The sequence below is a fragment of the Brassica oleracea genome, chromosome C4 (assembly GCF_000695525.1).
Source record: "Brassica oleracea var. oleracea cultivar TO1000 chromosome C4, BOL, whole genome shotgun sequence".
NCBI classification, from domain to species: domain Eukaryota; kingdom Viridiplantae; phylum Streptophyta; class Magnoliopsida; order Brassicales; family Brassicaceae; genus Brassica; species Brassica oleracea.
Genome location: NC_027751.1, coordinates 36,390,181 through 36,403,894, shown reverse-complemented (window position 1 = coordinate 36,403,894; position 13,714 = coordinate 36,390,181). Strand labels below are relative to the sequence as shown.

The 13,714-nt window shown below is 33.5% G+C and overlaps 3 protein-coding genes across 3 annotated transcripts; 2 read left to right on the top strand and 1 right to left on the bottom strand.

The window, feature by feature from the left end:
• Nucleotides 1-1,639: 1,639 nt before the first annotated feature.
• On the top strand, nucleotides 1,640-1,996 carry LOC106338779. Its single transcript, XM_013777678.1, has one exon. The coding sequence runs from the start codon at nucleotides 1,676-1,678 to the stop codon at nucleotides 1,994-1,996; it is 321 nt and encodes a 106-aa protein (XP_013633132.1). The 5' UTR covers nucleotides 1,640-1,675.
• A 3,255-nt stretch (nucleotides 1,997-5,251) lies between these two features.
• LOC106342841 (cysteine--tRNA ligase 2, cytoplasmic) lies at nucleotides 5,252-7,677 on the top strand. The gene is made up of 8 exons (XM_013781882.1): nucleotides 5,252-5,487; nucleotides 5,588-5,651; nucleotides 5,722-5,883; nucleotides 5,961-6,131; nucleotides 6,203-6,484; nucleotides 6,587-6,712; nucleotides 6,825-7,043; nucleotides 7,133-7,677. Exons 1-8 carry the CDS (start codon nucleotides 5,315-5,317, stop codon nucleotides 7,469-7,471), a joined length of 1,536 nt encoding a protein of 511 aa, XP_013637336.1. The 5' UTR covers nucleotides 5,252-5,314; the 3' UTR covers nucleotides 7,472-7,677.
• A 53-nt stretch (nucleotides 7,678-7,730) lies between these two features.
• Nucleotides 7,731-10,115, bottom strand: LOC106342842 (probable sodium-coupled neutral amino acid transporter 6). Its single transcript, XM_013781883.1, has 5 exons — nucleotides 9,683-10,115; nucleotides 9,037-9,189; nucleotides 8,561-8,764; nucleotides 8,014-8,479; nucleotides 7,731-7,936 (listed from the first exon to the last, which is right to left on the bottom strand). The coding sequence occupies exons 1-5, from the start codon at nucleotides 10,077-10,079 to the stop codon at nucleotides 7,795-7,797; spliced, it is 1,362 nt and encodes a 453-aa protein (XP_013637337.1). The 5' UTR covers nucleotides 10,080-10,115; the 3' UTR covers nucleotides 7,731-7,794.
• Between the last annotated feature and the right edge of the window lie 3,599 nt (nucleotides 10,116-13,714).

The window sequence follows — 13,714 nt, the reverse complement described above, 5'->3', positions numbered from 1 at the left end:
CAGACTTACTATTTAGTTACAAAGAAACTATGTCAGCTCGGTTTTATATCATGATTTAGCAATTTAAAAATTAATTATGGTCTTGAGAAGTTTACGTTCACGTGCCAATCCTATATATCTTCAATATTTTTCTCATTTTTGTGTCGTTTTTTTTATTTTGGTTATTGCTCGATATAAATATTGTTTTTTGAGTTTATTCTCATTTCGTTATTTTGTTTTGGTCTGAGATTTAGAAAATGTTTAAGATTTAAAATTATTAAAGAGATACATACTTAGGTTAAAATCTGCGCCTTGTGCAGAATAAATATTTTATATTTATTACTTATTTATATTTTTCTGCATATTATGAAATAATAAAATAATAATTATATATTAAATAACTAAAAAATCAGTTACTATTATGTAATAAATTGGCGTGCACATATAAATCAAACGGTCACTCTTGTTTATTCACAATCATTTTATGGTAAATAAATCAAAACAATCAATCGTATCTATCATATATGATATATATAATTAAATTTAAATGATATTAACATAGATATATAGTATACTTTTAATGTGGATATTTATTAAATGAGATTTCTACTCATATGATTTTATGATTATTTGCATATTTGTGTGACAAAAATTTACACCAACGATTTTTTTTGTAATGTGGTATGTTTAGTGGCTTCAATAATTTATAATCATTTAAAAAAAAATAATGAAGATTTCAAAAATTAAAATATTAAGTTTTCAATATATGTTCAACGAAGATATCAAAATATAAGTATGTATTTTCATATGATGTATAGATTAATTTAAACGATATAAAATATATATATATTAAAATAAACACCTATTAAAATAAAATTAATTATTCATATTATTTTATAATCATTGTATTTTATTATAGAAAAAAAAATTAAACCACAAATGTTTATGTGAGACTTTTAATTGTTTTAATAATTTATACTCGTTTTGAAAAATATAAAAAAAATCTAAATTTAGAAAATGTAAAATTCTATTATGACTAATGTAATTGTGTATTATTTTAATAATAAATAATTAAAAAAATAATAGAAAGTATACAGATTGGTAGGAAATCTTTATTATTTAAAATAATTAATTGTCATATATATCTTAATCACATTGTAATTCCGTAGGTTTTATTTAAGGAAATAATATATAATAATTTCAATTTGAAATGAATGGTCCATAATATATATACTATATAATATAACATTTCCTAGCAATTTAATTTTAGACTAACAAAATTTTCAATTTATTTTCAAGCCGCCACGTAAGCAAAATTAGCGTTATAATCATGTGACAACTCGGTATGACATTTTTTAATTAGTACAAATTACGTGTTATAACTTTTTAAATGTTTCTTTATTAATAAATAGGAGATTATTTCATTGTATTCGCAAGGAAAAAGAATTACAATGGAAAAAGCGGAGTATACGATTTCATCACACAATTAATTGCATGTTGGTCAAACAAACTAGTAAACTTTCCCAATATTTGATATCTTATAGTCAATCTTTCTAAACTTATCTTTTCTTTTGTTTGACCGATGACTAGTACTAGAACTCATTTCACTGCTATTTATCTACCCGAATCAAAGGTCTCTTCAGCTCTTACACAATCCAAACCTACAAAATCAATTATTTTTTAATCTTGTCAAAAAATGAAACCCCAACAAATCAAAGTCATGTTTTTCTTGTTAGCTGTAATCTCAGCCTTAATCGTCCAAATATTGGGAGTCCAAAATGTTCAGCCGAATACGACGTTATTATGTCCCAAGAAAACGGCTTTAGATACAGTGGCTGGATGTTTCGAGGCTGTGAAATTAGCATCTGGTAATGATACCAGATTGCTAACAAGAGAGTGTTGCCAAGCAGTGAAAGCACTTCCTGAATGCCTCTTGATTGTCTATCCTACCAGAGCTTTAAATACATTAATCTTTAAAGCCATATGTGTTAAAAAGTTCCCTGGATCTACTTTATAATCTTTGTGTTATCTTTTTAACGAGATATTAAATAATTAGTAAAATATAATTTATAATTCTATGAAGAGAATCTTACTCCTTCCGTTTCTCCCTCCGTTTCTTATTGTACGTAGTTAAAGAAAAAAAATTTTGTTTCAAAATATAAGTAGTTTTTAAATATTTAGATAACTTTTACATTTATTGGATATAGTGTAACCAATAAAATAATATCAATGTTTTATATAATTGGTTGAACTAATTAATTAAATATTTTTTTTTTAAATACTAATTTTTTTAATATTAGTGTTTTTAATCTAAACTAGTTATATTGTCAAACGGAGGGAGTATCATTTTACAAATCCCAAACAATCATCGGGCTTGATGAATGTTTCATTGTCCTTTCGCTTTCTTCGAGGACCATGTTCATGATCTTATTATACTCCGAATTCTCCGAAACTCTCATGATCTATAAGCAATATTCCGAATTCTTACAAAAACAATAATTAGCAGAGGAAAAAAATAATTCCCCATTTATGGTTTTGGATGCCTTAAGTCTGTAATCATTGCTTTGTTTCTAGTAATTTACTGTCGACCGTGTAAGTTATTATCAAGATTTTTTTTCATCTCTTTACTGTAAAATATTTTTGTGAATAGATGTGATCGTATAATGAATTTGATATTCATGGGTCTAAATGGAAAGGTATGTGAAAATTAGGGGTAGATATGTCGGCTTTTTTTTTGGTTTCTTTAATCTTCAATGTACTATATACTGATTTTTATGTGTTTGAATCAGTGTTTTTAAAACCGGACCGGAAGCTGAACCGGAAATATTTTTGGTCACGGTTCAATATGGTTCGACCGGATCAAATCTGGTTCAATAATATGGTTTAATATTTTTTTTAGTATGTAAATATAAAAGTAATATTAGTAAACATGATGTATAGTTAAAATATAAATCAATTTTGAACATAAAATATTATAAATATAAATTACTTTCTTGTTTATATGGATGATTTATAGATTTTCGATATTTTTAGTGGTTTTTATTGGTTTAATAACTTTGAAATATAATCCGGCTATGTGGTCGAACCAATTACTAGACCAGCCTGGCTATATAACCGGTTCACGGTCGAACCAGGTCCAACAATCGGGTCGGTCCGGTTTTAAAAACACTGGTTTGAATTAAATTTGGTTTGTTAAATCAAAATCCCCAGTGACGCCTTATTGGCTAAAGTGGCTGGGTGATTGATCTCGAACTCCTCTTCCATACTAGGCCAGATTCTGTTTGGAAAATACTGTCATACCAAGCAGTTTTTGGAAGCCAAAGCGCCAAAATCAGACACGGATGGCACCGAATTTTAGCGGGGCAAAAAATGCTTCAGAAGGTCTAGGATGGACATTTGGTTCGGTTGCAGACATCAAATTGGCAGGAAATGCTCCCAGCTTAAGCAACATGGCTGAGTGGCAGCAGGGCCGGCTAAGTGGGAATAACAAACAGTGGACCCGGGCCCACCTAAAACCCAATAAATTTTAATAACATAAAAGACCCATATATATATATATATATATATATATATATTCTTTTTTTCTTTTTATAACAAGTGCCTAGATTTTTTTTTCTGATACTTAGCGTCTGTGTTCGAAAACGCGCCGCGTTAACCGAGTTCTCGGCCGGACAGGTGCTGCTCGTGTGGCCACCGTAGCGAAAAGGGTCTGATCGGGGTGACCAGGCGGTGACCCGACCCGACGTTTCTCCGAGTTCAACGTAGAACTGAAGAAATCAGCGCACAAAATCTCTATTCCAAACTGTTTGAATCTAATAATATTGACCCCAGATCTCCAAAATCGAAATTAATTGACTAATTTACGCTGTAAACATCAAGAAAACTAAAAAAAAAATGAAAGACAATCTGTATTTGGAGAAGAAACACGGCTAGGGTTGCAGAAATATTGGGGAAAGAGACAGTGGCAATAATTAATTATAATTTAATAAAGCAAAGTGTAAAAAACGAAAAATGCGATACATGTTCTTCGAACCGGCGACTTCTCGGTGTAACAAAACGTTCCTAACCACCACACCACACGCTATATATTGGCAATAGATAACATTAAATGTATAATAGTGTTAAAACTAGGCGTCGATTAATCCCCGTTTAATCTCCGCTTAATTGATTCGGCGCTAGGCCCAGGTCAACCGCACGCGTTGCGCCTAGCGAAATTTCGAACATGGCTTAGCGATCTAAATTTTTAAAAGTTAAAAATTGAAAAGGAATATAATAAATCTAGTTACTTTGTTTGAAATTTTTAATATTAGTTTTAATAATATTTTATTTATAATATTAAAATTAATTAATTAAGGGGCCTAGAAATGTTACTGTGAAAATGTTCGTTGCAAACACCAATGTGACTCTGGCGTCCTTGTCTCTTCTTTTTGATCTGTAATCGATTTATCAGAGAGAGAGACAGAGACTTTTCTAAACGTGTCATTTTAAGCTTGTTTGGTTAAATTTTAAAACAAAGAAATAGTAAACCAACTTTAGACTGCTATTTGTGAGTTTTAGTTTGTCCTTTAAAACTCTATAGGTGAAATCGTGTTTCGATCTTTCCAATTAAGGAGGGGGAGTAATAGATTTATAGTTAAATTGTGCGTAATTAGGATGAGGTTGAAAAAGATAGTGTAGATTTGTTATTATAGAGAAGTTATGGTGTGTAAATGTGTCATAAATCCTATAGAAAAAGATCTTTGTGTATTTTAAAGACACGAGGTGTTCAAAGAAAACACACATTCATGAAAGGAAAACAAAAATTTACAAATGTTTTGTATATATTTAAGAAGATTTCTTAAAATTTATATTTGTTCATATTATAACTTAAATTTAGGAAGTTACATTCATAAAAAAATATTTTGAAAACAACTTTTTTTATAATAAAAAGTTGGAAAATATATTTGAAATTTTCTAATTTTTTTTTAAAAAATAAATAAATAAATATATATATATATATATATATATATTTTGAAAACAAAATTTATATTTTATTTTTAATAAATACGAGTTAGTATTTCGAAAGATTTTCACTCAATTTTTGAATATTACTATTTAGATTTGACTAATTTTAATAGATTTTATATATTTTTCAAGAATATCGTTTATTTTAATATGAGAAAATCGGACGGACTCTCGATCAATTCCAACAAAGCCACAATTCAGATAATGGATCCAACATTGTAAACATAGCCCATAGGAAACAAATTAAGCCCAATTCACCCACGATAAAAGAAAAAAAAAGAAAAAAAAAAGGTTTTCTCCAACCTTCGTTTCCTTCGCCGTGGTGAAAGATATGGAGGCCGAGAAGATGGAATTGAAGCTGTACAACACGATGACGCAGCAGAAGGAAGTTTTCACTCCGATCAATCCCGGGAAAGTCGGATTGTACGTCTGTGGAATCACAGCTTACGATTTCAGCCACATCGGCCATGCTCGCGCCGCCGTCTCCTTCGACGTTCTATACAGGTATCTTCTTAATTAGGGTTTTAATCTCTTAGATCGATGAGGTTGATTTTGGATATATCCGATCTCTCGTAAACTTAGATTCGTGTTGTTGGTTACGCAGATACTTGAAGCATTTGCGTTATGAAGTTAATTTCGTCAGGAATTTCACAGATGTTGATGACAAGGTATTGTCTTTATGCGATTTTACTCCATTCAATGTAATTCTAACCGTGTGAAGGCTAACAATCTCGGCAGATAATCATACGTGCTAATGAGAATGGAGAGGAGCCGTTAGAGCTGAGTAATCGCTTTTGCGAGGAGTATTTGGTTGATATGGGTGCTCTTCAGTGCCTCCTTCCCACCCACCAGCCTCGTGTCAGCGACCATATGGATCACATTGTAGAGATGATTCAAAAGGTACATTGGTGTTAGTTGAAAGATGAGTAGTTGGAATTTGCAGTTATGTGTATGATCTTTATGGTTTACTGTCACAGATCATTGAGAAAGATTGTGGGTATGATGTGGACGGCGATGTCTTCTTCTCTGTCGACAAATCACCAAACTATGGTAAGTTGTCGGGTCAACTGCTGGAACATACACGAGCTGGTGAGAGAGTTGCCGTTGATTCGAGAAAGCGTAACCCTGCTGATTTTGCATTATGGAAGGTATGAGATTCGAAATCCTTTTAACTTTTTCATCTATGATGAATTGTGGTTTGAACATAATATTGTTGCAGGCTGCAAAACCTGGTGAGCCGAGTTGGGAGAGCCCGTGGGGTCGAGGAAGACCGGGATGGCACATCGAGTGCAGTGCCATGAGTGCTCACTATCTGACTCCGAAATTCGACATTCATGGTGGTGGTGCAGATTTGAAATTCCCACACCATGAAAATGAGCTTGCTCAGACATGTGCTGCGTGCGAGGATGGTGGTGTGAATTACTGGTTGCATAATGGGCATGTCACTATCAATAACGAGAAGATGGCAAAATCAAAGAAAAACTTCAAAACAATCAGAGAAGTATGTTTCTTATTTGTTCTAAAGAATAAATGAATGTTCTCATGTCTTAAACGCAGAATTGTTGACAGGTTCTTATCTTTCTTTTTTCACAATCTTTTGTAGATGACAGAAAGTTACCATCCACTGGCTCTGAGGCACTTCTTGATGAGTGCACACTACCGGTCTCCTCTGAGCTTCTCAGCGTCACAGCTGGACAGTTCATCAGAAGCTTTGTATTATGTTTATCAGGTGCAGTGCTTCAAATATGTTTTCAAAACTACTCATCAGTTTGATTAGCCTCTCTTAAGTTGTAATGATTTATATTCAATTACATCTCTAACTTGTGATATTTGTTTACTAGACATTGCAAGATCTTAATGATGCTCTCTTGCCATATCGAGAAGCAATGTCTGAAGACTCTGGAAAATCTGAACAGACTGCAGAAGCCAAAGACATCATTAACAAGCTCAAAAGTGAGTTTGAAGGAAAGATGTTAGACGATTTGAATACTGCCCATATACTGACGGGTGCCTACCAAGATGCATTGAAGTTCATCAATGCTTCCATCGGCAAGCTCAAGGTTTTCTGCTTTACTTTTCTAATCTTTTGTGCCTCTTGACATTCATAACCATTACATACCGAACTTGTCTGGTTTTGTCAAATTTTCAGAAAATGCAGAAGAAACAGAGGATGTCTCTGCTTGTGTCACTCGTTGAGATTGAGAAAGCAGCCAGGGAAGTTCTTGATGTGCTTGGTTTGCTCACTACCCTGAGCTATGCCGAGATTTTGAAAGAAATGAAACAGAAAACACTAACAAGGGCAGGATTGAGCGAAGAAGACATTTCACAAAAGATAGAAGAAAGGATAATGGCGCGGAAGAACAAAGAGTTTGAGAAAAGTGATCAGATTAGAGCAGAACTGACAGTTAAAGGAATAGCATTAATGGATATTGGGAAAGAAACTGTGTGGAGGCCATGCTTCCCTCTTCAGGCTAATTCCAGTGATTAAGCAAACAAAGAACAGAGAGATGGAGGCAAGTCAACACTTTCTTCATCTCTTTCATTCTTCTTCTTTAGCCTTTGTTTTAGACTCTCTTTATTACTCTGTTTTTAGAGTTGTCCCAGTGACTCCTAATAGACACTTGTTGCTGTTTTTGTTTGTATCTGAATATTCACAATGACAATTATTCAATTGTAACTATGTTACTTTGAATATTGCTCTAGCGCCGAACATGATCTAGATTGTTCACAATGACGGGTGTATTTAAACATCTTTCATTTCTCAAGTTTTCATCTAAAGACATTATTACAAATAAAACTCTTCATGCATGGTCAGATTGCAAGTGTGGATTTGTTCTTCTTGAATAAGGCATAAGCGTCACTGTAAATGGCGATTGCATTGGAGAAAACCGCAAGAACAATCACGAAAATGGCTAGAGACTTGTCCCTCTTTGTTGCTCGGTTATGACGATCCCTGATAAAACACGAGATACATTCAGATCATTTATAGGTTCCAAAACCAATCTATCTTATGAAGCAAATGGACTTTACTTTAAGATAACAGCAGCAGGGAATATGAAACCGATGCAGACAGAAGCTGTAGCTCCAGTGAACTGGAAAGCATCCCAAATGCTTGGAATGAAGTTTGCACCAACGAAGATGACAGCAATGAGACCGGCAGTGATAGAACCAAATCTCAGGTTTGATGTAGTAAGCGATGGAGCCTTAGGGAATAAGAGACCATCGATGTTGACCCTCAAAGGGTAAAAGACGACGGGGAACACAAGCATTAGATGAGCTGCATAGCTGAATCTGACTGCGTCATTTAGGACAGAACCAAAAGGGATTTTAAGATCGGTGTCAAAGTTTGCAAGAACATCATCAAGGGTAGATTCACCGAACAAGAGGTATCCGAAAAGGCTTGTCATTACGTAAACAGAAGAGCACACTGTCAGAGCTGATCTAACAACAGGTTTGATCTGAGTGGCGTCTTCTAGCTCGTTATGTATGTTGTGAACTGAAAACAACCAAATGGATAAGATGAGTTCTTGTTTCATTCTTGAAATGTAAAATTTAACAAGACCCGTTCTGAGTGTACCATTATAATGACAAATGTATGCGTTGACAAGCACCGGAACAACGGTGAAGAGTCTCCAGAAAGATGACAAGTCAGTGACATTTGGTAAGAGTCTAGGCATCATCAAACCACCACTGAAAAACTTCGTGACGACGATTCCCGCAGTGATGACAAGAAAAACAACGGCTAGAGCAAGTGATATTGCAGATGTGAATCTCAAAGAATCTGCAATGAAGCATAAATCAACAATATTACATAGTGTACAACCAAACATAAAGACACATTCTCCCTTGCATTCTAAGCGCATAAAATATCATATAGTAAGTTCTTATGTCAAGAAGCAAAAGCCCTTTAAAAAAGAAAACTTGAAGCTAACATTCTCTATTGCATTCTAAGATGTTATGCCTTCATCTAAGGAACTATATGCAACACAAACACAATGTTTGAAAGTACTTATGAATCTGACTTTTAGAAGAAGATGAAAGATAAATACTTACCAATCCGCTTGAAGGATGTCAATGGAGCAAAGACAAGGAGAGTTGTAATGAGAAGAACAAAAGTTCTTGTGTTCCACCAATATTCCCCAAACCATCCTTCAAGTATACCCGCATGGTGGATTCCAAATTCATCCTTTCCAGCCAATACATCACCTTCAAGCCCAACCAAAAAAAAAAAAAAAACAGAGTTAACCACTAAACATTTGGAGGCCTGAGACGAATGTTTCATCTCGCTATGCCCAAGGCCGTCCTGAGATTTATGGCCTTAAAACATTTACAGACTCTATAATCAACACATATATTTTTTTTCTTAATCAGTTTGGGGTCGGTACATATATTAACCACTAAACATTTGGAGGCTGGGGTGAATGTTTCATCTTGCTATGTCCAAGGCCGTCCTGAGATTTATGGGCTTAAAACAATTAAGACCGGAGGCTCTATAATCAACACATATTTTTTCTTAATCAGTTTGGGGTCGGTACATATGTTAACCACTAAACATTTGGAGGCCAGATGCCAATGTTTCATCTCGCAATGCCCAAGACCCACCTTGGTTCTTTAATGTCAAAACCAAAGAGCAAAAGCTATAACACTATCAAGAAACTGAGACCAAGCCCGAATATAAGAAAGATGAGATAAATAATACCAATGATAATCATGTAAACGATCAAAACGCCAATGTTGCTAACAAGAACAGAAAATTGCAACACAGTCCTTCCGGTTTTGCCGAAAGAATCTTCCATCAAACCACCGTAAGATCTCGTTTTCCCTATTCTGCTGAACCTAAGCAAGAACTCAATGGTGGAATCAGTCAATATAGCCATAAGAACGATCATGGCGATTCCGGGAACAAGTCCGAGGATCTTCATCGTTGCAGGCAGTGCCATGATACCAGCACCGATGATCGTCGTTGCGAGGTTGAAAACCGCTCCGGTAAAAGAAGCTCCGTTGAATTCGTCGTGACCAATCTCGCCATCTCTCCCTGATTCCGGCAACAGTGGAGCGGTTTCATTATCTTTCTGGATTTCATCTCCAATCGACATTGTTTCGTTGACTTAGAACTGAGGAAGAAGCAATTAAAAAAGAGAGAGAATCGGAGGTGAAAGAAAAAAAGAGGGAATAGTTTCGTGATTGTTGGCGGTGAACAAATTAAAAAAGACATTTTTTGAACAAAAACATATTTCTATTAATTTTCAGTTATTTTAGATTTTTTTAAAAAATTAGTCTCAAACAATATTTTGTTTCACTACCAAAATAATATGAAAAATCATTGAATCGAGATTTATTTCAATTTTTACTATATTTTTATGGAAACATATTACCAGATAAATACATGAATGAGATTCATCTTATGGTCATTCCGAAAAACAAATTGTATTGGATAATATAATTCCTTAAACAATATCAATAATTTAATATGTTATTATATATTCTCGGTTATATAACATTACATAAACGTCCGGGTCGAAATATGGCTTTCAAATTGATTTGAACATATTTTTATCTGTAAGATGTATTTATGATTTGCTTTTCAAAAGATTTTTTAATCATATTTGGTCATATTCCAATTCTCATTTACTTTTATAGTTATCAAAACTTTGTTGATGGTGTTAACAATATAACACATATTAATTTATAAATATTGTCATGTGATTTATATTATAATATATATAGCTTTCAGTTCATTATTTGTATTCAGATATATGATTTATGTTAGTGTTTATTCGTATAGCTATTTCTAATTATATATATCATATTTGTTTAAAGAATAATATGTAGTTGTCTTAAGACACCCACCTTTTAAAAAAAGCTCAAATGCCATTTCAAATATAGAGTTTGGACTATATATTTATAGGCAACTAGGTGGTTGTCCGCGATTTCGCGGATATAAATATTTATGAAAATTATATATTATGTTTATAATTTTATAATTTTTAATAATAATCATAAATATTAAAAATAATATTTTTTATTTTAAATAGTTTGAAAATCAAAGTCTTGATATTGTATAATCTTAGAAGATTATTGAGATATAGTGTTAATTTCTATAAATTTTATTATAAGTTTTCAAAAGTTTTTTTATGACATAATTTTTGATTAATAAAAAAACAAAGATTAATAAACAAGAAGTTATTTTATAACACATTCTATTTTTTCATTATTTTTCTACCACTTTATTTTATTTAAAAGTAAAATAGTTACAAATAATTAATTAACAGTTACAACACTACGTAAAACATATGTATTTCGGCAAACATATAAAACATTAAGTATGTAAAAATATAAAAAAAACAAAGAATGCAACCAAGAATACAACAAATAAGTTTTATTATTCTTCAGTGATGTTTATATATGTATCCTTTATTTTTTCCTATTACAAAATAAACATGTCAATTTTATTATAATCAAAATAATATATATCAATAGAGTCTTAACTCTAGTCTCTTATTAATATATGTTTCTCATTTTCAATTTTTATATTATAATAAACTTTTTCATTGATTAATATTATTTTAAAAAATTTACCATATAATTTTATCATAATCAAAGCTGTAAGAATTATATTAATAGAGTATATTAACTTTAGTATCGTATTAGTATAATGTTCCAATATTTCAGTATTATATTATAATAAATATTTTCATTCATTAATATTATTTTAAAATAATTACCATATATTTTTCTGTTTTTAAATATACAAATATTTTAATCATTTCTAAAAATAATAACTCAACTATACAATCAACATTTGTCACTGAAACAACTCTTCTAAGCTTTTAGCATATTTTGCCAAAGACATTTGTTGTTAGAAGTGCTAAGATAGCCTTAGACCTGTTAGTAATGATTGCTTCCATATTATTCAACCGAAGACATTTGTTGTTTGAAATGTGTTAGTAAATGAACATTCATTTAGACATAGAGTTTGTTTAGGATCGTGTCTAAGCTTAAGGTTGATAGTTTGATTGTTCGTCTGCCATCCTTAGTTCGAAACTTGATCACCCAAGGTATAATTCCTATGCCCATGAGTTCTCATTTTCCTTAGTTAAGAAAGTCAACTTATTTACCGTTTTTATTATTCTGAAACTGCATTAGTAATAATCATTAATTTAGAAAACCCTTAAAATCATCGGTTGCACTTAGATTAAGTAAGTATTTGCATTCTCAGTGCTTGAAATCCCTTAGAATTGGTTCGACAATCATTTATACTACAACATTTGTCTTAGGAGCCTTGAAAACTCCTAATATCAAATTGGCGCCGTTTCCGGGGGTATACCAGACTTCAACTTAAAGACCCACTTGCAGCCAATCACCTTGCACTTACTAGGCCTTCTCACAAGCTTCCAGGTTTGGTTCTTATCCAGTGAAGTCATCTCTTTACTATATAATTCATCCCACTGCCTTCTCTCTTTGCTGTTCATCGCTCCATGATAGTCTTGAGGTTCCTCGGCACATACGTCATCAGCTACATATAGCGCAAACACTGCTATATCCTCCGAGTCAGAGTACCGTGCAGGTGGTACTATTCTTCTCCGAACTCTATCCCTTGCTAGCTGATATCATTCAAGACTTTCACCTTGTTCATCATCTGCGTCAACAGCTACTTCAACTTTTTCGTCAACAGCTCCACCTGAAGGTTCAACTTCCGGTCCTGACGCAGATCCTGTTGTTTCTCCCATCACAGTCTGATTTCTTAGCTTCTCTGTGACATCTGCTTTAACCTCACAGACACTCAAATCCTTGTAGACTTTATCTTCTGCAAATAACACATTCCCGCTTATAACACACTTCTTCTCTTAAAGAAGCCAAACTTTGTATCCTTTCACACCTGGTAGATAGCTGACGAAGATTCCCTTTTTAGCTCTGGCCTTGAGCTTTCCTTGATCCGCATGAATGTAAACCACAGATCCAAATCCTCTTAGGTGCAGATAACTGGGCTTCTTGCCCAACCAAAGTTCCTCCGGAATGTTCCAATCTATTGCAGAAGATGAACTCCTGTTTGTCAACAGAGGAGCTCTTCCTAAGTACAGAGCCAGATTGGATACAACTAGCAATGGGTTCTTCTTGGGAAGAACAGAAGAGGATGCAGAGCAATTGGTAGACAACATGGTCAAGAGTGATGCAGTTTACAGTGGAGACCACGACAGAGGTAGTCGAACAGATGACAAGCAGACGAGGAGGGAGTTAAAGGCTCTCCAGGATAAGATTGATATTCTCACTGCTGATAAGGCCACCCAGGAGCAGCTGCACTTTGTTGGTAACTCAAACAAAGAAGCCACACCGGTTGTCCAGGAAGTTGATGGTTTGGAAGGGCAAGAAATGTTGTGCTTCATCAACAAAAATGGTAGCTTGTACAAGAAAGAGCCAAACTTTCAGTACAACAACTACCAACAGAGATCTTACCCCAACAACCAACAGAGTGGTTATCAGCCTCGGAACAACTAGCAAGGCAGCTATCAGCCTCAACAAAACCCTCTTCCTGGTTTCAACAACAAAGGACAACAACCTGCCCAACAACAACCTACTACTTCTACCTCTACTTCTCCCGTCAGCAGCACTGATGCCCTACTAAAACAAATCTTGGAGTCTCAGACAAGAAGTGAGAAGCATGTTGGCTATGAGTTGAAGAACCTTCACTCAAAGATTGATGGAAGCTACAATGAGCTCAACAACAAGTTCA